The sequence below is a fragment of the Pantherophis guttatus genome, chromosome 5 (assembly GCF_059756535.1).
Source record: "Pantherophis guttatus breed Tessera chromosome 5, ASM5975653v1, whole genome shotgun sequence".
Classification (NCBI taxonomy): Eukaryota; Metazoa; Chordata; class Lepidosauria; order Squamata; family Colubridae; genus Pantherophis; species Pantherophis guttatus.
In genome coordinates, this window is record NC_142067.1 from 101,237,755 (window position 1) to 101,262,690 (window position 24,936).

The 24,936-nt window shown below is 37.2% G+C and overlaps 1 protein-coding gene across 5 annotated transcripts in view; it reads right to left on the bottom strand.

Moving 5' to 3' along the window:
• ARHGEF7 (Rho guanine nucleotide exchange factor 7) overlaps window positions 1-24,936 on the bottom strand; it is an 88,520-nt gene that overhangs the window by 41,184 nt on the left and 22,400 nt on the right. For all 5 annotated transcript variants that reach the window (XR_004591697.3, XM_034418732.3, XM_034418773.3 and 2 more), the window contains exons 2-9: window positions 24,827-24,913; window positions 13,789-13,873; window positions 11,137-11,267; window positions 10,104-10,305; window positions 8,019-8,107; window positions 2,324-2,418; window positions 1,750-1,845; window positions 723-845 (exon numbers count right to left, since the gene is read on the bottom strand). Coding sequence is in view for 4 of the 5 variants with exons in the window: in XM_034418732.3 (XP_034274623.1) it covers window positions 723-845; window positions 1,750-1,845; window positions 2,324-2,418; window positions 8,019-8,107; window positions 10,104-10,305; window positions 11,137-11,267; window positions 13,789-13,873; window positions 24,827-24,913 (908 nt within the window). In the remaining variant the exon portion in view is untranslated. The remainder of the gene's footprint in view (window positions 1-722; window positions 846-1,749; window positions 1,846-2,323; window positions 2,419-8,018; window positions 8,108-10,103; window positions 10,306-11,136; window positions 11,268-13,788; window positions 13,874-24,826; window positions 24,914-24,936) is intronic.

A 24,936-nucleotide genomic window follows, 5' to 3' on the forward strand; every position in this document is an offset into this window, starting at 1 on the left:
AACCTGCTGAAACCCACCTGTGCTCATATCCATTTGCCGAATTATCACTTATGATGAATCCATAAGCAAAGCTTCTTTTAGGTTACATTATAACTATCCAAATCCTTTGGGAAAAAATACAATCCAGAGGAACATATACAAAGCGGTTTTTGCTGAATCATTAAACAGCCTTGATTTTCAGTTGCCCATACAGAGAAATAATCAAGAACAACCTTTGAAGCAATTGCATGTTTTAACTATTCAAAGAGAGGCACTTTGCATGCATTCTGCCTTATGAAGCACCTCTTTTGAAGGATTTGCATGACCTAATTAATATTGGTGCAAAGAATATACTAAGTAACTCAGTCCCAAACCATTCAAGATTTTAAAGTTTAATACCAACACTATTCATTTTCTATGATTCTACTATATATGGATATACTGGACTAGAGAGATCTTTGATGAAATCCAGCAGGGCTCTTTAATTTAAAATTAGCAAACTTTTATTGAAGAGAATGCCAAGCTACATATTTTAAAGGATCTATATTTATTTTCAAGTCCAACACAAAAACATTGTTATTTATGACTCAAACTTTTCAAATGCATTTCCACGACAACCAAATGAAAATACCAAGGCAATACGCTTATATTAGTTGCCAACATTATTTCTGAAAAAGAGAAAAAGCAGCAAAACATAAATGTATATACTCTGCCTTATTTGTATCATTTCTAGGTGCACATACCTGTGTTCTGTAAGAACTGTTACTGCTGATGGGTGATTGGCACAATACATAAGGTATAAGTTTTTCATTTGTGGCATGAGATTTAGAAAGCAACCCCCAACCCTCTGTTGGGCTTCAGGCAACCTGAAATAAAACAGCATCAATGTACCTTTTTAAAATGATCTAAAACGCCTTCAAATTTATCAGGACACATGGCACCAATCTCAAAAGTCATATGAACATTCTTATTTGGTTGGAAAGATAGTGAAAGAAACAAAGTAGCAGGAAATACTGTAGTTCTGTAAATTATTATTTAATATATCTGCATATCACTTTATAAAATTTTATTTTCAATCAACAATTAAAATACAGCAAAGGATGTTATATTTTACTAATTCCTATTTGGTAGAATAATCATCCAATTCAGTTCAAGCCAACAATCAATTTTAAAAGTATGAAAAGGGGGAAAGAAAAATAAACCCACTCTTAAAGTGAAGCTGGGTCTCCATTAGCTTCTGAAAAAAGTAATTATACATGGTTCCAGTGGTGAAATGTAAAATTTGTTACTACCGGTTCTATGGGCGTGGCTTGGGGGGGTAATGTGACTGGGTGGGCATGGCCAACTTTTTTATTTTTTACCTTTTAAAACCATTTTTTTTACAACCTCTTCGGCCGAGGTTGCAGAAGCATAATAAAAAAATGCTTTTAAAAGCCTCTGACGATCCCAGCTGAGTTGCCTGATCGGCAGAGGCTTTTTTTTCCTTTTAAAAACATTTTTTCTACAACCTCTTCGGCCGAAGGAATCTCAAAAGGGAGAAGGAAGTGAAGAAGTTCAAGATTGCCTTGTCTTAATTCACTTGGTATAAGTTCTTGAATCTGTTTCCTGACCTGGTCAGGAAGTTTCATTTTTGACTGGTTTTTTAATTTAATTTATTTTTTTATTTAGAAGATTTACATGGCCACCCACTCTTAGTGACTCTGGGCAACTTACAAACAATAAATACCCAACATAAAAGAATAAAAAACAATCCCCCCCCCCACTACTTACTTAGTGCATTCTTCTAAAGACTGTACAAGCATTTGTTGAAAAGAACTAATTTCTTCTAGGTTTCCCATTAAATATGAAGTATCTGCAGAATTTAATCTGTAACCAAAGAAATAAGGACATTAAAACAAAATATTTTTTTAAAAAAGCAACATCTTCTGAATTAGCCTGGGGCTGCTAACCGCACTACTAGGCAGTGTGTAGGGTAGCCAAAGGACAGTTATGGAATGGGGAGATAAGTGGATGGAGGGAGTTGGAGGCAGTCCCTTACCTTACTGAGGCTCTGGGCCATGAAGGGTGGGCATTTATAAATTTATAAATGCAATCCCACTTGGATTGGGTGGGCACTCACTTAACAACCCATAATTTTCAGTTAATGATTGTAATGGGGAGTGTTGAAATTACTATAAATCAGTCGGGTCACATAGATGTCTTGCTTTATGACTGCATTGCTTAGTGTAGGAAATTTTGGTCTCAATTGTGGTTGTAAGTTTAGGGCTATAGTACTAACCACATCCAACACTGGTTCTGGATCTCCCAACTAACTCAAACATTTTTTATGACCAAATGCACTTACTTTTCACTAGTTTGTAAGGGCCGTAGATAACTAGAAAGCATCGTCTGCAATTCCTTAGCATATTCATTTTCTGTTTCCAGAATATTCTGTAGCACCTATAACACATAAAAGTTTAAATCAAAATGTTACAACTATGAAGAAAAAAACAAGAAGTGTTAGACATGAAAATTCTTTGAAAATGTTTTATTCTTCAGAAAAGGTTATAATGTGAAAAAGTGCAAATTCTCAAGAGTATGAAATGAGCACAGAAAAGAGATAAAAATTAGAAGACTTGTCATAACTCAAAAGAAAAACTTGATTTGTAAGCATAAGGCTCAGCTTCAGATAGGCCTGGGAAATCTGAAACCCTAGAGAACTCATCTTTATCAGAATTATATTATATTAAAATTATATTACAGCATCTTAATAATATATTTCACAATTTAAAGAAATCCAAAATAAACAATCCAATAAGTAATATTTTGATAAAATAATCAAACTGGATCAGTCTCCCAGGAGTCTTATAATCTTCAGATATTATACAATGCAGCCAATTTATAGCCTGCTTGGTATATCAAACAGTTATTCATGCCTGAATGAAAACCTGATGAAACAAGGGACAGACTAAACTATTTAAAACCGAGAATTTGTAGATTCTTTCATTAGTGTTGCTGAGCTCAGTTTGGGGGCCTTGAATAGGCCTATTCACTTGAAAAGGAGAGGAGGAAGGGAGACTATTTCTGAGTTCATTCTTTTGTTGGTAACTTGACTCCTGCCCCAAAGATTAAAATGCCTCCATTCTGCACTAAGCACTACGAATGACAGATGTTACAAAGAACCTATAAACTATGAAAACAGCAGTTTCAAAGTACAGTACTAAAAAGATTTGAAAACTACAAAAATCAGAAAGATTAGACCATTTAAATTTAGGAAAGTAAAATGCAATAGCATACAATCAGCAGATTACTGAAATAACGTTAGGCTAACAACAGAAAATCAGCAAACTGTTTTCTAATCCAAGAAGAAATTAGGTAATGATTGACTTAAATTGTGGGAAGGGGAGTCTAAAACAAGGATCCACGAAGCAACTTATCCAGCCAGGTTACTGCTACTAATACACTCTGTTGTGTGTTCTAATTGCACAGATCAAATTGCTATTTAGGCAATAATCATAAAAAGGCATTTAATTTAAATATGTTTTCCATTCAACTATCTTTTTAGGGGTTAATAAAGTATTTTTGAAGTTAAATAGTTATCCTCTCTAATTTGAACTAAGATTATATCAATAAAACAATTTAATACTGAAGATGAATTAACAAACAATAACAATTTAATCAAAGCAAAGTGCATCTTTCTCATTTCTCAAAAAAGGGCTCAATTCTTTAAATCATTTTACATTTCTCACATTCACGAAAAACTGCTTAAAAAGTCTTTTTAATTTTAGGATTCATACAAACATTTTCTTCAAAAATTAATACATATTTATTTTTTACACTATTTTACACAGGTGCCATATTTATGGCAATGCAGAGAAAACTGAGCACTATAATGGCAGCAGTAAAACTGCAAATACATTAGTACGGCACATTTTACATGGCTGCACTTAATAATTTCTGATGTCCCCATCATGTTTCCACTTTACTAATCACCTTTCTTCTCTTTCCTGTTTTCTGCACATTCAGACTGCTACAAGACCCCATTATATTCCAAACCTGATTCTGAAAACTTCATCACCAGTTCATGAAATTAGATACTAAATGTGGATTGCTCTCACAGACATGGTAACATTTTACAATGTGGAATATAAATGAAACGCCCAGAGAATCCAGTGTGAGCGATTCAGAAAAAAATAAAGTACATCAAAAGTTCATTCACACAAAGCCTAGCTATTCTCCCTAAAGCAAAAGCTCTTGTTCAGCATTTCTTTAAAACTGAATTTCTTAAAGGCATCTTCCACTGTTAGGTATGCCGAAAGCCAGATCTAGTTCTCAAAAACATGAAATATAAAATATATTTCCTAATGATGAAATTTGTCATTTTACATATTTAGGAACTATTGCTGAAAACAAAGGTGCATGATTTCCCCGCTTCTATGCATACTGCATATATGTCTCCATCCACGGATGAGATCAATCTTTTTTAAAAATCTAGTTTATACAGAATATGGAATGATTTATTTATTTATTTATTTATTTAATTTATATACCGCCCTTCTCCCGAAGGGACTCAGGGCGGTGTACAGCCAGCATAAAACACACAAATTTAAAATTTAAAATCAGTCTAAAAATATTAAATAGTTTGGCCTGTAATTAAAATAAATAACCCAATTTAAATAATTTAAGAAGAATAAAATTTAAAAAATTAGGCCAGCCCGGCTTGTTGAAATAAGAGCGTCTTGAGGGCCCGGCGGAAGATGCGCAAGTCTTGATAGTACAGTGGTCTAAAGCATCCTGTTATTAACACAGCTGCCTGCAATTACTGCTGGTTCGAATCTCTCCAAGGCTCAAGGTTGATTCAGCCTTCCATCCTTTCTAAGGTAGGTGAAATGAGGACCCAGTTTGTGGGGGCAATAAGCTGACTTTGTATAAATATACAAAAGTATGAAGGCTATTGCTTAACGCATTGTAAGCCGCCCTGAGTCTCTGGAGAAGGGCAGCATATAAATCAAATTTAAAAAAAAAAGTCGGGAATCCTCCACATCTCGGGGGGCAATTCGTTCCAGAGGGCAGGAGCCCCCACAGAGAAGGCTCTCCTCCTGGGGGGTCACCAGCCAACATTGCTTGGCTGACAGCACCCAGAGGAGCCCCTCTCTGTGGGAGCGAGTTGGCCGGTGGGAGGCTATTGGTAGCAGCAGGTGGTCTTGTAAATATCCGGGTCCTAAGCCATGGAGCACTCTAAAGGTGGTAACCAATACCTTGAATCGCACCGAAGGACCACCGGAAACCAGTGCAGCTCGCGCAGGAGAGGTGTTACATGGGAGTGCCATGACGTTCCCATAACCACCCACGCGGCCGCATTCTGGACCAGTTGGAGCCTCCGGGTGCTCTTCAGGGGGAGCTCCATGTAGAGAGCATTACAATAGTCCAGGCGGGAAGTGACGAGGCATGAGTGACCGTGCGTAGGGAGTCCCGATCCAGAAAGGGACGCGACTGGCAGATCAGGCGAACCTGATAGAAAGCCCCCCTGGCCACGGCCATCACGTGTTCTTCTAAGGACAGCCGTGCATCCAGGAGGACACCCAAGTTGCGAGCCCTCTCTGTGAGGGCCAACAACTCGCCCCCAATAGTCAGAGATGGCATCACCTGACTATATCGGGACGCCGGAAGCCACAGCCGCTCAATCTTGGACGGGTTGAACTTGAGCCTGTTTCTCCCCAAATCAAAGATCCATAATCCTTGTACATACATTTCACATTCTGAAATAATTCAATATACTGTAAAATTTAACTTTGTAGCTCTATAGCGAGTTTATTTAATATTAACCTGGATGATATTATACCGGTTTCAAAAAAAGCTAGAAAAATAATTACTGTATCATTAAACAATTACAGTCTTAATTCCTGGGAAACTGGCCACTGCACCCACTGTTTTAGCTCTACAAGAGATATCAAAGAAAATGCCTGGATGAATTTTAATTTTCTGGAAAATATCAGCTAAGCAGGTCTCCTGAATAAAAAAAACCAAACACCTGTTGTAGATTTTAATGCACAATCTGTCATATGGCAAAAAGCATTAATTTGTTATTTTGTCAATCACACAGTCTCACTCTAAAAGCTGTTGTGAGATTTTCTAGGCTCCAACAGATGTTCAAGAAAGATAATTATTTTCTATCAAAAATGTGGTACAGGTAATATAACCTCATCACAGATTATGAAGGCATACTGACTAAACTATTAAATACATAATATCTGTTTTTATCCCTTTACACCTACCAGCATCTTGTTCATCTTTTTTTCCATTTTAAGATTATACAGCTGGAGGTTGGATGAAGAAATAAAAACCCTTCATCCTTACCAATTTTTCCAATTTTGGAATAGGTGGCAAAAATGGTAAATTTTTACTATCATTTTGCCACTTTCTGAAAAAAAGACTAGAAATGCAAACAAGAGTTATAGACAATTCTTAGTGAACCATCTGGATCTTCAATTAGCAGAAAAAGTGTGTTAAGAAAATGAAAAACGGTGTTATATCAAACATGGGGCATTCATGATTATCAACCAGCCCATCTAGTGCATAGATAAAGACTAATACTAAAATGAAAAATTAGAATCAGTATAATATTCCAGTGTATCCATTATACTTGCTACTAGTTCTCAGGAAATTTCTAAAATCTTTTGAGCCAGCAAGATAAATATAGATAGAACTGTAAAGGTAGGCTCATTCTATTAATAACATCAAAAAGGTGGCATGGAGACAGCCTCTGGGAGCATAGCCCCGTCCAGTAAAAAAAAAAAAAAATACTACTAAAGCAAAATGCTTGATGCCAATGGTATTGATACAGTAATGATGTTATATAATAGCTTTGCGACTGATGAAGAATATTCAAGAAGCAGAACAGTAGTACAATTCTGTGTATGTCTTATGGTACCAATTTAGCAATGCTGGGTTTTTAAGATAATTTAAATGCAGTATTAGGTATGTATCAACAGTTATCCATAGTTGTATCCTACCCTCAGCAGTGTTCGACAAAGACAGTATTCAGATACAGAGACAAGACTGCATAGTATGTGAATCTTGGGCTCTGCAACTAATAGGAAAAAGTTGGGGAATGGTGTAATGCAGGAACTAGTTAATATGGACATCTGCAAATTCAAAAGTGACTGCAACTTTAAGGCCTCATTCTCAGAAGATTGATGGAAGACTTGAAAGGTAATAGCAGGGAGTCAGTTCAATAAATATTTGGCCAAAAAGGCAGGAACAGAGGGAGTCACATACTCCCAGAGAGACTGAAGCCTCGAGGTCTATTAACCAAAAATGAAAGAGAATAAGTAACAATATAAGTAATAAGCAATAAAAATGGAAAATGGAAAACACAATCAGAAAGCAGAGAAAATCAAACTAAAAAAAATAGGCATGCGATTAACTTCAGAATGAGGAGCAAATGAAGTTTACACAAGGCGGCAAATTCAGCACTCAAATGAGAACTTATCTGGAATACAATGTGTTTTCTGAAGTGAAGCAGGTAGATTTCCAGCCTCTCCCCTATAAACACTCTTTACCAGGCTACTGCACAGACATCAAACCTATCTGCTGCATGAGACCATAGGGAAATAAGGACTAATAGTGGACATACAGTAACCATGCAAAATATTATTCAGCATCAGTCTTTAGTATTTATTATACAATTTTTTACTATATAAATTTATATAATCACCAAATTCAGAGATAGGTGACCCCGAGTGGCTTATAACATTAAAAAAAATAGGCTGTATAATTTTTAAGTTTGGTCCTTAAACACATGACCTGCAGAATACACAAACAGAAGATGGAAATGGATGCCAAGTCTTCTGGATTGTAAAATCAGATGAGAGATGAAATTCCTGGGTCTTGGCTGGTCACAAGGTAAACATGGCTAATTCTTAAGGTACCGCTGACTTTATTGTTTTAAATATGTATAGGTCCTGCAGATTTCTATCCTTTGGAAAAATACACTGATTTCAATATACAAGCCTAAACAAAAACCAACTGTTAAATAAGATTCACATAAAGTCACTCACCACATTGTAATAGCTTTTGCTAATAGCAGTTGTATCAAACCCTTTTGGAGGACTTTTCAAGCTTCCTGATTTGGGAGAGACAGGTTTTTCTGAAACAAAGATTATTTCAGCAATAAAATATATTTTCACATCTTAAAACCTGGTACTCAAACAATGTACTCAAGACAATATTCAGATTGATTTAAGTTACATACTGAATTTACCGCATTTTTCAGAGTATAAGACGCACCTTTTCCCCCCTAAAAGGGGGTGAAAATTTAGGTGTGTCTTATACACCGAATGTAGCCCTGCCCACCCACTGGCCCCCACCCTTTAGCCTCTTCTTCCCAGCAGTTACCTCCTTGCAGCAAACAGCAAGAAAAAACAGCTTCAGCACAGACTAATTAGCACAAGTTGATTGGATTGGCCTCCTGACTCTCAGCTGATTTGCTCTCAGCTGTTTTGCGCAGGGCTCTGCTGCTTGCTCCAAGGACGTAAATTGCTGCAGCAGATTTTTTTTTCCCCTTGTGCTAATCAAGCTATGCTGAAAACGAAAATGAAAGTAAAGCAGGCTGTTTGCTATAACAAGGCAAAATTGCTCAGAGGCAGAGGGAGATTTCTTTTTCTTCTTTTCCTCACCAAAAAAGGTAGGTGCATCTTATAGTCCAGAGTGTCTTATACTCCGAAAAATATGGTATATAAGTTAAAGTTATTATGTAAGTTCAGTGGGGCCCAGTCAAGATATAGCAAAACCTTTTTGCCTATGAGCTCTATTTCACCCTTCCTTTTCCAGTAAGGAAAAGATGCAGAAAAAATGCCGGAAATTTTTATTTACACAACTTTGTGAAATCACAGCTGCCAGTTCTTTAGCTGGTGTTGGCCTTCATTCGTATCAAGTTCTTTCCAAGTATCTTGGATATTGTAATGTATTGGCATTATTATATTAATTTATTTAATACATTTCTCCACTGGAATTGGACAGCTAATAAATTCAAATAAATAAAGTAATTATTTACTCGTCAGTTCAGTGAGGCGGTAGATGTGATGTGCCGGTGCCTGGAGGCTGTGAGGATCTGGATGGGAGTCAACAGGCTCAGACTTAACCCAGACAAGACCAAATGGCTCTGGGTATTGCCCCCTAAAGACTATGTCGATTGTCCATCCTTGGTTCTGAGGGGAGAGAAAGTGCCCCCCTCAGAACGGGCTCGCAATTTGGGTGTCCTTCTAGACTCACAGCTGAGATTGGAACAACATCTGACAGCTGTAGCTAGGGGGACCTTTGCACAGGTTTGTCTGGTGCACCAATTGCGACCCTACTTGGATCAGGAGGCTCTCCTCACAGTCACTCATGCCCTTGTCACCTCACGGTTAGATTATTGCAACACGCTCTACATGGGGCTACCCTTGAAAAATGTTCGGAGACTACAGTTGGTCCAGAATGCAGCCGCGTGAGTTATAGTGGATGCACCTAGATACACCCACATTACACCAATTCTCCGCGAGCTGCTATCGGTCTCCGGGCGCAATTCAAGGTGTTTGTTATTACCTTTAAAGCCCTACATGGCTCAGGACCAGGCTATCTTCGACACCGCCTTCTACCACATAGCTCTCAGCGACCAGTAAAATCCCACAGAGTCGGTCTCCTCCGGGTCCCGTCAGCTAAACAATGTCAGCTGGCGGGCCCGCGGGGGAGGGCCTTCTCTGTGGCTGCCCCGGCTCTCTGGAACCAATTACCTCCTTAAGTCCGGACCGCCCCCACTCTATTAGCCTTCCAGAAAGCGGTGAAGACCTGGCTCTTCCAGCAGGCCTGGGGCCATTGATCTTGTTATAGTGATCTTGCGAGACCCTGCCACAAATTGGAGTGTATGTGTTTTAACGTTTTAATGTCTTCTTTTAACTTTTGTATGGGATATTGTTGCATTGTTTTATTCTCTGTTGTAAGCCGCCCAGAGTCCCTTGGGAGTTGGGCAGCATAGAAATGCGACAAAATTAATTAATTAATTAATTAATTAATTAATTAATTAATGTAAATTTGCATTTTATATTCCTAGATAGCTACTAAACTTATTTTAAGATTATTGAGAAAGGCAGACTCTTGAAACTTACCACTGGATTTTACTTCTCGCACATAATTGCTGGGAAACCATCCTGTTTTGCCATTGTGAGTTCCTTCCCACCAGCCTCCTTCTTCTACTCTTGTAACATGGATAATATCTCCTTTTGTAAAAGAAAGTTCATCTTCATTTGTCTGTTGAAAATTAAATTTAGCTCTTACCACTAGTTGGTGGTTGCTGTTATCTGTCATATCCTAGAAATGATGAGACCAGTAAAATAATAACGGTTTAGGTACTTTTCAAAAGAACAAATATTCAGATAAAAATTTAACAATGAATTGTAAGGTAAAGCTACCATAACTGCTTCTTCAACCTACATGCACATATGATTCTATAATTTTAAAAAAATATATAATCAACCTTTCAACTATATAAAACCCTAATAAGTTACTGCTTTGATAATATTGACTGCATTAGAACTGGTTTTTAAGTTCTAACTTATAAGACCATGGCAAATCAAACTGATACTTATTTGAACAATATTATCATTTTGTCATATGTGTTTATCAAATAGTTTATGGGTATAGAGCTGTTGTTGATTTGTACTGTAGGAACTTCATTTTTAGCTGAAATTGAAACAACTAACCAATATTCTAGTGGTAAACTGGCATATTTAAGACTTTTTAAAAACACATTAAGTATACAGATTTAGGCTGATGAACGGTAGCTCATAATGAACAAGATGAAATTAAAATTGTTGTGCCTACAGTAAAGACATTCTAGGACTCCCTGGCTAGATTCCAATACAGTTAAATACACTGAAGCTCATTTATTTCAAAATACTTCATTATAAATTAATACATTGGACACAACTGTAATCTATCTCAATGCAGCAGCATTTGAAAGAAGATATTGCTTCTTGTTGTGTCTCAAAAAAAAAAACAAATAAGAAAAGCAAAACAATGTAAAAATCTTGGACACCTTAGGTGAGAAACAAACTATCAGCTATCAATCTGGGACAAGTTTTTCACTTTGCAGCTCTGATTAAGGAAAATAAAAAGGTATTAAAATGTGTTAATGCTTACCAGACTTCTATACTGGCCTTGAAAAAGTTTTGAAGTTCTACTGTGTAAAGACTGGGATCCCAAGGAATCAAAAGACTTTATCCGGTGAGATGATGGCCTTGCACACACAGAATCACTCCCTAAACCAATATCTGAAAAAAATGTTATATGTATATAACATTTAAATGTTAACCTATTACTTTATATATAATGTTACATTTATTTTTAGGAAATATATTTACATAGGTATAGGTGTACTTCAATTCACTTATTCCTCAAATTTGTAAATTGGATGTCCTTCATGAATATACATTGCAACCCAAAGTGCACTAGATGCACCAGGGAAGATACAGGATGGGAGATGATCTCTATCAATTGGAGGGAACTCAAAAGTATCAAAACAAAAAAACCACTACTTCTTAACTTTTAAAAAATAGTCATAAACTAACCAAAGGCTATGTCTGCTATCCTTGTAAAGTTTTGAAAGTTAAGATGGACGTTACCTTGAGCCTCCAGTTTAAAAAGTGAACAGAAATTGGTTTCTCTATAAACTAGTTCTTTAAACCCAATTTCTCTTCTTTTAAAATACCCACATTAATCTGCAATACAATCATTATAATGCTTCTTTTAGAACAATCTTCCTTAATGGTGCAGTCCCTCCAGATGTGATGGTTTTTGGCTGAGAATCCTGAAATGTGTTAACACCTGGAGGGCATTGGGTTTTATAATAGCTGCACCAAAATTTACGCATATAATTCCTCAGATTACATTTAAAAGGAATCCTGCTTCTATATGTGATTTTCAAATGGATACAGAACAAAATCTGGGAGAAGCAATATTCCAGAAGAGTAAATTTAATAATTCATTATATATTTTTATTAGTCTAAATCAGAATACCCCAATTCAACAGTTTCCAGATCAATCACACTATAAATCCCATCATTCAGTCAGAATCTAAGCCAACTAAGAAATGTTCAGTCATTTAATATGTCAGGTACTAGATTGGAAAAAGCTGATCTTAATGTACAGCCTATCCTTCCTTCATTTAAGTCAGCTGAATTTTCAGCCTCACTTCATTGTACAGAAAAGCACATGCTACTGAAACCAATGGGATTTGTATACACAAAGCAGTGCTTAAATGTATCATGTAGACTCTGAATCCATTTCGCAACTTACTCTGTCTTTCCTTTGGAGACCAAAGTTTAGAAAGTTATCTACAGCTCTGGTACCTGGAACTAGGAAAAGGCAGAAGAAGCTCAGTCAGTGTTGAAGCTATTTCTGCTAGGGCTGAACAGCACTCCTCTGAAAGCAAAAGGGTACTTCAAAACAGAGGAGTTTAAATTAAATAAAAAATTTAGCTAAATGATTCCAAGAAAAGGCATGGCTACTTTAAAGCATTGCAGACAGATGTTATGTTCATGCTGCCATGTACTTTAAAGCACCGGTATACCTTTGAATTTGAAGTACTATATATGGTAGCTATTGTATGGTATTGTATGGTAGCTATTGTAGACTGCTGATACAGTTCTACAGAGGAATTATTGAGTCTGTCATCTGCACCTCTATAACTGTCTGGTTTGGCTCTGCAACCCAACAAGACAGACACAGACTTCAGAGGATAATTAGAATTGCAGAAAAAACAATTACTGCCTTCCATGGAGGACCTGTATACTGCACAAGTCAAAAAGAGGGCTGTGAAATATTTACAGACCCCTCGCATCCTGGACATAAACTGTTTCAACTCCTACTCTCAAAACGATGCTATAGAGCACTGCGCACCAGAACAACTAGACTCAAGAACAGTTTTTTCCCGAACGCCATCACTCTGTTAAACAAATAATTCCCTCAACACTGTCAAACTAGTTACTAAATCTGCATTACTATTAATCTTCTCATCGTTCCTATCACCCATCTCCTCCCACTTATGACTGTATGACTGTAACCTTGTTGCTGGTATCCTTAAGATTTATATTGACTGTTTCCCTATGACTATGAATCATAAGTGTTGTACATTATGATTCCTGACGAATGTATCTTTTCTTTTATGTACCCCGAGAGCATATGCATCAAGACAAATTCCTTGTGTGTCCAAATACACTTGGCCAATAAAGAATTCTGTTCTGTTCTGTTCCGTTCCATTCCGATCCGTTCTATTCACTTTGTTGCTAACATTAGCCAACTAAACACGGCATCAGTGCATTTGTTTTATTTTTAAAAATGATATTCTGCACATGCAGCAGCATCTAAATAATTTTGGCTGATTTCAAAAATTTAACTGGCATCAAACTGGATTAGTGTTTTAAATGGAAGTTCCAGTACTACAATTTTGATTTGGAATCAAAGAAATAATTTTTGCATTCTTGCCAGGAAAAGTATACAGAAGTGTCCATGAAATCACAGGAGTTACCTTGATCTCAAAGGAAAATTGACTTTACAGTTTGCAGCTCACAGTCACTGCAGAGTCAGATGGGAAGTGGGAAGAAAGTAATCCCAAAAGTAGAAATGCAAATGATATGGAGTAAAGTTCTGAGATATGTAGTTGAAATCATTCAAATTTGAATCAAACAAGTTAACAGAGAAAGGAGGAAAGGTGATTACATTGTTAAGTAACAAAAAACAATCAACTTCTAGAAAACTATAAAAAATATACGTATTAAATGGATTTATATTTACCTGCTGTTACCTTATTTAGTGCCACCAAGGAACTAAGCACTTTACTGAAGTTCTGTCCTTGGTAGAGATCATTTGCATCAAAGGTCTAAAAAAAAACACATGGTCTTATTAGAATCTAGAAAAAAAATCAACACTTTTTTGAAAAGCCTGTTAATATATCGTAACCATCCTCAATATTTATAGCTTATTTTTATATAAAAGCCATTATTTGATTTAATTAAATTTGGAGCTGCACAGGCCTGATTGATACTTAAAAGCGATAAAACATGATTTATAATCCAGCAAGACTAGGTTCAAACACCACGTCAATCCCAGATTCAACACTCCGTAGTATGATGTGTAAACCAGCCATGAATTATGCAAGACTTTGCAGAGCTGTAGCTATCAAGAATATGAAACTTATACTGGACAGATCTGGGCTCAAAACCCAGAACGGACAACTGAATGATTCAGATCATCTTAAACTAAGAACGTTAACTTTTCCCAGCTGAAGGGCTGCATTAAAATACTTCAAAAGCAGATGAAGATACATCCCAGTTGCATACATTCATGTATGAAATGCTTGGTTTTCCCTAATATTTGAAGTTTTTCTTTGTTTAAACAAAGAAAACACTGATAAACTGGATTATTTAGACTTGTACCACTTCTTTTTTCTATCATCAGATGGAAATTGTGCCATGAATTTTCAAGAGCAATAGCTAGAACAGCTTGCGGGTAGCCCTAAATCACAGGTTGTCACACTTAAACCCATAAATACAGTAATGTGGCTTCCTCAAGTTTCATTTTATCTGTTATATAATGTAGTTTGTAAGCCACAGTACAGTAAAATATCATTTTAGCATTGTGGGGAGGGGATGTCCTTTATTTATGAAGGTCCATTAATACAAAAGTATGTCATATTGACAATTATCATCTGTATAACGATGTCATGTGTGAATGGAGCCAATTGTGTCCTATTCAACAGATGGTGCTTAAACCAGGGTTTAGAATGACGTATGAATCTAGTGATCTATCATTCGTATACACATTGGAAGCTTGTCCAAAGGATAGCATATTCCAGTGTTAGACCGGCCATCTGGTCTTCTCGTTTCTGGCGCGAATGCGTGCGCGAAGACCAGCTGGCCGGTGCACATCTGCATGCCAGAAACTGGAAGATCACATTCGCAGCATGTGCATGCGCACCGGGTGGCTGCTCTTCCAGTTTCCGGTGCTCCCGTGCGTATGAACACCAGCTGGCTGGCGTGCCAGAACCCGGAAGACCAATGGGCAACAGCTTGTGTGCCCAGAGAGATGGTTCTGCATACCACTTCCAGCACATGTGCCAAAGGTTCACCATCATGGGCATATTCCATCTAAATTCTTGAAGAAAGGATAAGAAAAACATTGTTTCACATGCAAGACCACAAGCAGGATTTTATTTAATGAGCAGAATTTGATGTTTGGACTGAACACTAAGCATTGCCACCTTACAGTTAAGTACAGGGCAGAATTGCAAAACTGCATGTTCAATCCATGTTAATTCCCCTTTGCATTTTATCTCAGATTTTAAAAAGTAAACATATAAAGCATGATGAGACTGAAACTTTCAAGTGTAACAGTACAGCAATACAACAAGTACATAGCAAATAACATGTTTATGATATTTGTCGTACATGTATGATTTAGCATACATTACATATGCATCTGTGAAGGAAAACAAGAGTTTGTTGCCACTTTTAAAAAAACATTTATATATCATGAAACTTATACACTTCACCAATATTTGTCAATTCTAAGTGGATCACATATCCTATTTCTATAAATAAAATTAATACATACAGAGAGCTGAATAGAGTAATTCCACTTTTTCACACAACAAAAACTGAAAGGTAGTCACCTCACAAGAATGCACAAACTATTATAAAATCATGTAAAATTAGTTTTATAACTTGAATGTTCATTGATTATGTAGAAGCCAGAAAACATTCTTTTGAACTCACAGTACTATTTTTTTTTAGAAAATATGAAAATGCAAATGAAATAAAAAGTATTGATGGCCTGAACTTTTAACAGAATTAACAGCATATTTTGAAATAATGGAAACAATTTAAATGGCATTTAATAGTATTTGCTTCAGTTTTTAAAAAAGCAAAATTAAGTTATAAATATTATTAGGAAATATTAACAATATAATCAGCTTTTTTGGTTTTTGAAATTGCACATGTACTATAAATATCAGAAAAATGAAAACTTCTATTTTTTTTATTCCTATTAACTATTTGTAATGATAACTTGCCAATAGACACATATACAAAAAGTATATGTGTTTCTTAGTTTCATGTAACCTAAATCCACTAAATTAAAAAAAAATGGGTTAAAATAGAAAGCTTATTATAATGTACCAATATGCATAAAAAAATAGTTGTTCTGAAATCTACCTTTCTATGGGTATCTGGCCCCATCCATGTGTGCAACCAAATTCACTCATCTCCACATGCATAGCCTTTTCTATTTCATAATTTAAATGCTGCTAGCTTTTCAGAACATTTCACAGCAAAATCTTTTATAAAAGTTTTAAACTTAGTATGGATATTACTATTACTCCATTACACCTTTTCATATATACTTTTTTGCAAAGCAAAGTATATAAAATGTAATTTACATCCTGCACCTCTTCTACATCTCGTAAGCATACTCCAATTTTGCTATACCTCTAATAAGAGATATAACAACAAAAACAAACATCAAAAATACCAAATTTAACATGAGACCCACACAACAGTGGTTCAATTTTGACATATTTTGATTCTATTAAGTAAATATACTCAACAAAAAATACTCTGCAAATTGCTTCCTAAAGTCTATTAAAAAAATAAAACTTCCGTTAATTTTTTAAATATTTTTTTAAAATCTTGTTTTTATGTTTCAGAAACTGTTAAACAACATGATGCAAAATTAAGGCAAAAAAGTGGTGTTCTAAATCCTGAAAGACATTTAAAATGAAAATTTAAAATAACAAACTATTTAAAAGCAAAAAAAATTTCTAAAATAGCAAGGGGGAGGAAATAGATTTAAACTCACATCCATTGTAAATTCTCACTCAGTAATAGATTACTAAACCAGCATTAAAAGGAGTCATAAAATAACAGGATGTTAAGGGGCTTATGTTTCCTGTCAGACTCAGACTATCTGGCATATTGGAACAAGTTGATTGGCTCACCCAAACTGAAGCATCATCATCATCATCATCTGCATTCTGCACCTTGCATGTGTTACTCAACAGGAAAACAAACAGGATAAAGGATGGGGGAGGGAGGAACAAAGTATGTATATGTACTGAATTGATTATATGAAAGTGATTTTATGACATATCAAAAATCTCTTCATATAAGACAGTAATCATATTAACAGAGACAAGTATTTAAGTAGCTAATACCCAAGGACTCAAGATCACACCAAGAAAGGCACGCCTTTCTTTGCATCACAGAAATTGCATATAGATATATGTACAGTATGCTCTTTAGAATAAAGATAAAAGGAAAATTAAATGACTCCCTGCCTATTTTTCTCCAGTTGCTTCTCAGGAAGCAGAGCTGTGAAGACTCTGGAATGCTACCTACAGATCCTTCTGGCAATAAACCAAAAAGAAATAAATAGACTATATGGGTAGAAATATCAATTCCTAAAAAAAATAAGTAGAACACACAATAATAAAAATATCCCTGCATTTCAGTACATTTGGGAGAGTTTCAGCAGACTATGTTGTAATACAGTATTTATATTCAAAATATGATGGTTGATAAACCATATTAGTGCGCATTTGGTACATTTCTTTTATTTTTTTCTTCCCCATTATTTCTGAAACCTCTATTTCAAGATTGATTGCCAACTCTAAGGTTACATATGTAGCTATTACCGGTACATAGGAGTTGCCTAGGTTTTGGACTTGAATTTTCCTGTGTCGCTTTTTTAGCACGGACAACACTACAGCATCTAACATTCTAGCATCTGTCCAGAGTAGATCTAAACTTCCGTAGATCCATTCCAGATACCCTACATCTGGGGTTTTAAAAAACAAGAATTCCTATCCCTCATTTACAATAAGAACAGGAAAGGTTTTGGGTTGGTTTGTTTTAATTTCATGGCATATGTACTCCCTAGGACAGTGATAGCTAACCTTTTTGCTGTTGCGTGCCAAAAGCAGGGGTAGCGAGGGGGGTCGCGCATGTGCATGCCCACACCCATAATTCAATGCCCCCCTGTGGCCCACCCCGTGCACATACAACCCGCCTGCGCTCCCCCCGCTTTTGGCACGCAACGGCAAAAAGGTTACCGGTGGGCCCAGTATGCCCGTTTTTTGCCCTCCCCATGCTCCAGAGGCTTTCTTGGAGCCTCAGGAGGCCGAAAACGGCCTTCCTCACCCCCTTAGAGGCCGGAAACAGTCCATTTCCCAACTTCCAGTGGGCCCAGAAGGCCCGAAAATCAGCTGGCTGGCGTGCACATGCGCGCTGGAGCTGAGCTAGAGCAACGCTCGGGTGCCCACAGATATGGCTCTGTGTGCCACCTGTGGCACGCGTGCCATAGGTTCACCATCATGGCCCTAGGATATCTCTTGTCTAATATCTCGCCACTTTATAACTCAATCTCAACTGAAATCATAGACTAGGACTTTGTCTTTGGTCCATTAAGAACTAATTCAGTTCTGTATGACTAGCTTTCTAGTCATTAGGCAAAAACCCTAACAACAATAAATACAATGCTACATATCAGTCAATCATTAGCACTGCCTCAAGAGGCAGATATTACAGTGTACGGGATGACACTAAAGCATTAGGAGAACAAAGCTGTCCCTTATACCAAACTTAGCATTCCATCACCACATATAAGAGTCTCCTGCATGTGAATTATGCCACGTAAGTTAAAATGTAGTTTGTAGTTGTGGTGGAGGATTTGTCTCTGGAAGTATAAGTGGTTGCGCTACTTACACTTAGACATAGAATCAAGTCTATCATTTTTGGAATAACTGAAATAGATCTCATGAGTTTTCAGATAAAACTAACTGTATTCTTTTTCCATCAAGCTTTAATATTTCTGGTATCTAATGGTATTAAGACAACATGTAAGGGCATAGGAAGATTCCTATAGGCCCGTGATGGTGAACCTGTGGCACACGGAGCCATATCTGCGGGCATGCAAGCCGTTGCCCTAGGTCAGCTCCAGCGCGCATGTGTGCGCCGGCCAGCTGATTTTGGGATGCCCCCCCCATGCTGTCCCTCCCCTCCTAGGAGTCTTCACACAGCCTGTTTTGGATGCTAGGTAAGTACAGGGCTCGCGTGGAGGCTCTGGGAGGGTGAAAAACAGGCCTCCTGGAAGGCCAGAAACAGGCCGTTTCCAGCCTCCGGAAGGCTGGGGGAGGCCATTTTCACCCTCCCCAGGCTCCAGGAAATCCTCCAGAGCCTGGGGAGGGTGAAAAATGCGCCTACTGGAAGTCCAGAAACGAGCCGTTTCCAGCCTCTGGAGGCTTCAGGAAGGCCTGCTAGGCCCAAAACGGGGCACGGGGGGTTGTGTGTGCATGTGCGGGAAGCAGCGCTGGGGAGGGGGTCACGCACGGATGCCCAGGGGCGGGGCGTGCAGGGGGGCATTGCATTGTAGGTGTGGGCATGCGTGAGATGCGCTTTCGGCACCTGAGGAAAAAAAGGTTAGCCATCACTGCTATAGGCTATCCTATAATATCACAGCTACTTTTATTAGTACATAATGCCAACTTTCTTGGGAGTCCTTGCATGGATAGTATTGAGAAGCACTGTTCTGCAGAATTCCAATTCTTCTCAGAACTGAATTCTAAAATCTGGTTTAAAGGGATTTGCCTTCTATATTAAAGTGCTATGGGTGGAGTGTGTTGCAAATATGTCTCATCTCCAAAGCTTTACATCTACTGTATATTAAAAATGTTTCCATTTTTTCTCCATTTATAATAGTGAGAGAGTCTTTCAGATTTCCTTTCCCTGATTTACATAGAAGTCCCCAGGGATTTGCTCAGGCGTGGATGAGTTTTATTTATTGAAGTTATTTATTCTGTACAAAGTCTGATTAGCTATTTAAAAAAAAAGTTTTACAAACTTTCTCTAAATTGCTTGTGAATCTCTAGGGGATACAGTCCTTGGATTGTGAATCTCTGGGTTACATTTTAGGATCATCTTACCACCTACCTCAAGTTATAGAAAAGAATTTTTGCCTTTTTCTGAACAGTGACCTAACAGAATTTCCACCATAATACTACAGAGGAAATGCTAAGATCACTAGCCTTAGTACCTAAATATTCTTGTTCTCCTTTCTCTACTCCATTCTTATTCCTTTGATGTCATTTCTTTTTAGTGTGTAAGCTTGGAAGGCAGAACAGACTTTTTCTTGATTTGCAAACTACACTGGGAGCTCTTCCAAGTGAAGCGCTGGCATGTTTTGAATAAATAATTCCAGAGTTTCTAGCTGGCATATTTATAAATCTATTCCTACTTGCTTATTTAAACAAGGAAAGTTTTTAGATTTTAAGTCAAGCAAGGGACTTTATGTCATCTCTCCACATCCCAAATTCCAATTATTTTGGCTCACTTTTACAGCACACTAACTCTGAAAATGAAAAAAAAAAACTAATTGATTTTCATAAAAACAGATGCCATGTGTACCAAAACCTTTTTGAACAGGTGATCATATTCAGAATAAAGAGTTCGTGTTGTGAATCCTCTTTCAGAATTATTATGAATTATGAATTCTTTCCCATCCACAAAATAACTTATCAATACAACCACTCACAATATACCAATTTACCAGAATGCTCCCTAGCATCCCACTTTATCTTTGTATTATGCTTCAGATGCTTCGAAGACTGAAGCAGAAAGTTTATGTTATACTAAAGATTTTAAACTTACAAATATCATCAGGAATCTGCTTCAGAACCACATGTTTATTGTGGAGTTCCAGGGAAGGCAAAGTAGATGGAAGAACTAAAAGGAACAGCTTATCACAGGGTAGTGTATTTAACCAATGATCAGCTACTCCATGAAGGTATTAACAACTATATGTATGCTGATGACAAAGCGATGGCTGTACAGGGAAAAACATTTGATGAGGTTGAACATCATTTAACTGAAGCTCTGGTAGAGCTGGATCGATATTACCGGGATAACCAGTTAAGGCCAAATCCACCAAAAACTCAGGTATATGCTGTCAGAGTATGAATACTCATAGCCTGAAATAGCCATGGCAACAGGTCAGCCAATGGGGACTGGTTGGATAGACATGGTAACAGGCCAATGGGGACTGGTTGGAAACTGAAACTTAGTATTTGTTTGTATGGGACCATAAGAGACAATTTGGAGTCTGGGCATGGCTTAGACTTGCTGAACTGTATATAAGAGTTGGTTTGGCCTCTGTAAATGTTGCCTCTTGACAATATATTAGCCTCTGCAACTCTCTACTCTGTAATGACTTACTTCTATAAATATTGCTTCTGTGTTCCTGATATTGTATGCTGAATCCTGCTGAAGTTCATTTACTTGTGTGCTGGTCGGATGTGCTGCAAACTCTGATATATGCCTTCCATTTTTGCAATAAGTAGGCTGCTAGGGTGCTGCAAATTATATGGAAGGGATGCTATTGGAGCATTCCTACAGTCCTAAATATTTAGGGGATGACTCTAGATAAGACCCTAACAGGTAAACAGCACTGTACCAACTCTAAACTGAAGATCAGTGAATGAAATCACATCCTCAGGATATTAATGAGCTCTACCTGGGGTGCTAAATCAAGGATTTTTACGACAACAACTTTAGTTCTTTGCTACTCAGCAGGGGAATATGCTTGCCCAGTCTGATATAAATCAGCACATGCTGGATGTTGTTCTGAATGAAGATAGCAGAATTATTACTGGAGACCTTAAACCTACCCCTCTAGATAAGATCTATCATCTAACTGGCATTGCTCCATCTGCTGTCACAGAGAAGCAGCAAGATATAGAGAGAGGCTTAAATCATCAATACTGTATCTAGACAACACCCTCTCCATGGCCAAAACCAGTTCATCAGAGATTAAAATCTAGGAAAGGCTTCCTTAGATCGAGAGAAGGCTTCAAAGAATTTAAAAGCAGAGAGGACCTCTAGAAAGCTACAAAGAACCAACACTGGAGGGAACCAATGGAGGAGCTGGTACCTGGGTCTGGCAAAAGCTGGGAAGTATGGAAATCATTGAATAGACTGTGCATGGATACAACAACATCCAAAGACACTCTGAAGAGGACTAATGGGTAGCTTCTGCCCTTTATGATTGTGATGACATGCAGACAACAACACATATGTATACTTGTCCTTTGTGGATCTCGTGGCAGTGCAACAGAATGTAATTAATGTTGCTAGTTTCTAGACAAAATTAGTTTAACTTGTATATATTTTAATACTGTATTTTATGTATTAAATTTTGTGTTGTGTTGTATGCCATGCGATGCTTCTGACGTGAATGAATGAATGAATGAATGAATAAAAAAAAAATTAAATATATATATATATATACTTTTACTGGGCAGGTCAGTACACTTGTAAAACAAGCAACCACCCATTCTTATTTTCTAAGAATTCCCAGGGTCAGCTTGGAAATAAATATGATGCTAAAAAATGATGCTTTGCTTTCTTAATATCAACTTCCATTTGTTTGATTATACTTTTTAATGTAAACAGTCAGACATGGAAGATAGCCTTGTGGCACCAAAGAGAACACCTACAAGCACACTAGCACTCCAGATATAACATGATTCCTGACATACATAATTTTAAGTCAATTTCTTAAATCACTGGCTACTAAATAAACAACTGCCTGTCTTGGTCCAAAATGCTAAAACATATAGTTTTGCTAACTCCCAATAGTTGAGCTCACACATTGTGCTAAAATAAAACCAAACAAATGTATGAGTGAAAATAAATGGAATGCTTAATAAATGTAATAAACATTTATGATCCAGAGTAGAGAATGGAACAATGATGTATGAGTTCTCCTTGATTATTTAATCTATTTTATGGATTCTTATGTAATAAACACTAATGGTGACATACAGATTATGTATGTTCGAAAAAACCTATCTTTTAATGAAGATGCTTTACTGCTGCTAAGAATCCTTATGATTTATACCAAACATTAGATACACAGTATAATAAAATGAGAAATATGGATCTAAAAATCAATGTATTGAAGTTCAAGATTTGAAAGTAAAAATACAGTGAATAAGTTCAAGTTACGCACAAATGATGAAAAATTAAATGTATTTGTACAACTTTATATATTAGTGTATCTTTAGATACACATCTTTACATTACAACATTTACTGAAGATGAAAAAAATGAATGAAGAACTCATAATATGGTTAGATCATAGAAAATGGATGGGGAACAAATTGCAAAATATATCTATGAAGGAAGGCAAAATGGGTTTAGATTAGAAGATAGAAAAGACCAAAAAAATAGTGGTTAGAGGGAGGTGACAAGATCCTCCAAAAGAGAAAAGTGGCAAATTCAAAGAACAAAAGGCAACATATAAAGCAGAGTACAGATAGGATATTTGCAAGAATAGAAAGCAATGGGGAAATAGAGATCACAGAATCATAGATGTAGTGAATGGTGTTGATAACTAAATTTAGTTAAATTTCTTTTTCTTTTGTCTTCTTCATAAGGGACAAGGGGAGGCATTATTTGCATACTTTTAAATAGCACACTAGATTTGCATGTATGAGATTTCCAAGACAGATTCTAAGATGAAGAGCAACTTTGTATGCCATATGAGACAGCAAATGTACATATGAAACTACAAATTAAAAAATTCTGCAACTAAGTGAAAAGCTTATTAAAAGAATTTTGGACATGGTAGAAATAACACTTTTATCAATGAGTGGGCACTTTGTTCACGGAGGACTTCATCTACAGTAATGCAGTAAAACACATTTAATAGAACCTTTTGACAGAAAAGCCAGACACACCTATAAATATATAGAATGCCCTAAATGACCATATATCCCACTTTGTTTAATTTGGTCAACTCAGGGCAGTGAACACACGTAATAACCCTTCCTCCTATTTTCCCCATAGCCACTTTTTGAAATGTGCTGAGCTGCAAAAGTGTGACTGGCCCAAAGTCGCCAAGCCAGCTTTCATGCCTAAGGGAGGTCTAGAACTCATAATCTTCTGATCCCTTGCAGCACCTAAACTGTACCAAACTGGCTCTTAATTCCTCAACATGAAAAGAGCTATCACTAAATTACTCAGAAGGTCAAAACCGGTTATATTTACACAACAGGCTTATCCAATAAAACTTTACTGAATTAACTCAGGTGCATAACATACCACACCATAATCAAACAGCACAGGCTAGATTTTCACAATATACAGAGACTTCAGTGTAAAGATATGAAAAAAGCAAGTGAACACACAAGGTGAAGGTTAACTTTTTTCTCCAATCTAAGCACCTTACTAGTTCTCTAGCAGAAACCACAGTGGGATGCTTTCTGCTGTGAGGCTAATACCAGTCAGGAGCAACCTGGGCATTGTAGGGTAAGTACTCTCAGCCCCAAGACAAGCATTCCAATGCAACACAGAGTTCTCCAGAACCACAGATCTATCATATCTTTCCCAACTTGTCCTTTTACCAGAGTTCTTTGTAGGGAATACTACTTTAAGCTCGATTGCAAAAACACTGTTCAAACAATGCAACAGCAAGGTGGCATAAATTACGGTTTTAAATGTATAGAAATTATAGAATTGATCCGTGTGAACAAACAAGATTTATAGACTTGCAGATAGAAATCACGATATTAATACCGGGCTATTGACAGCCTCGCCTGTTTAAAACAAGACAGGGAAGTTTCTTGTTCCCAGCCACTCCGTTCCGGCTCCCACACACCCCGATTCATTCTTTTGCAGAGATTTTACCGCGGCGGTGGTCCCCCGCCACCCCCATTCCCCCCCCTCCCTCCCCCGACGCTCCACAGGTAGACATGCAGTCGCCTCCCATCCCGTTTCCTCACCTCCAGGCGAAGGGTGGCGCCGCATGCCCGAAGAAACTCGCGGATATTGCTCAGGCACTCGTTCTCGGTGCGCGGCTCCGGATAAACCTGCAAGAGGAGAAGGAGAAGCA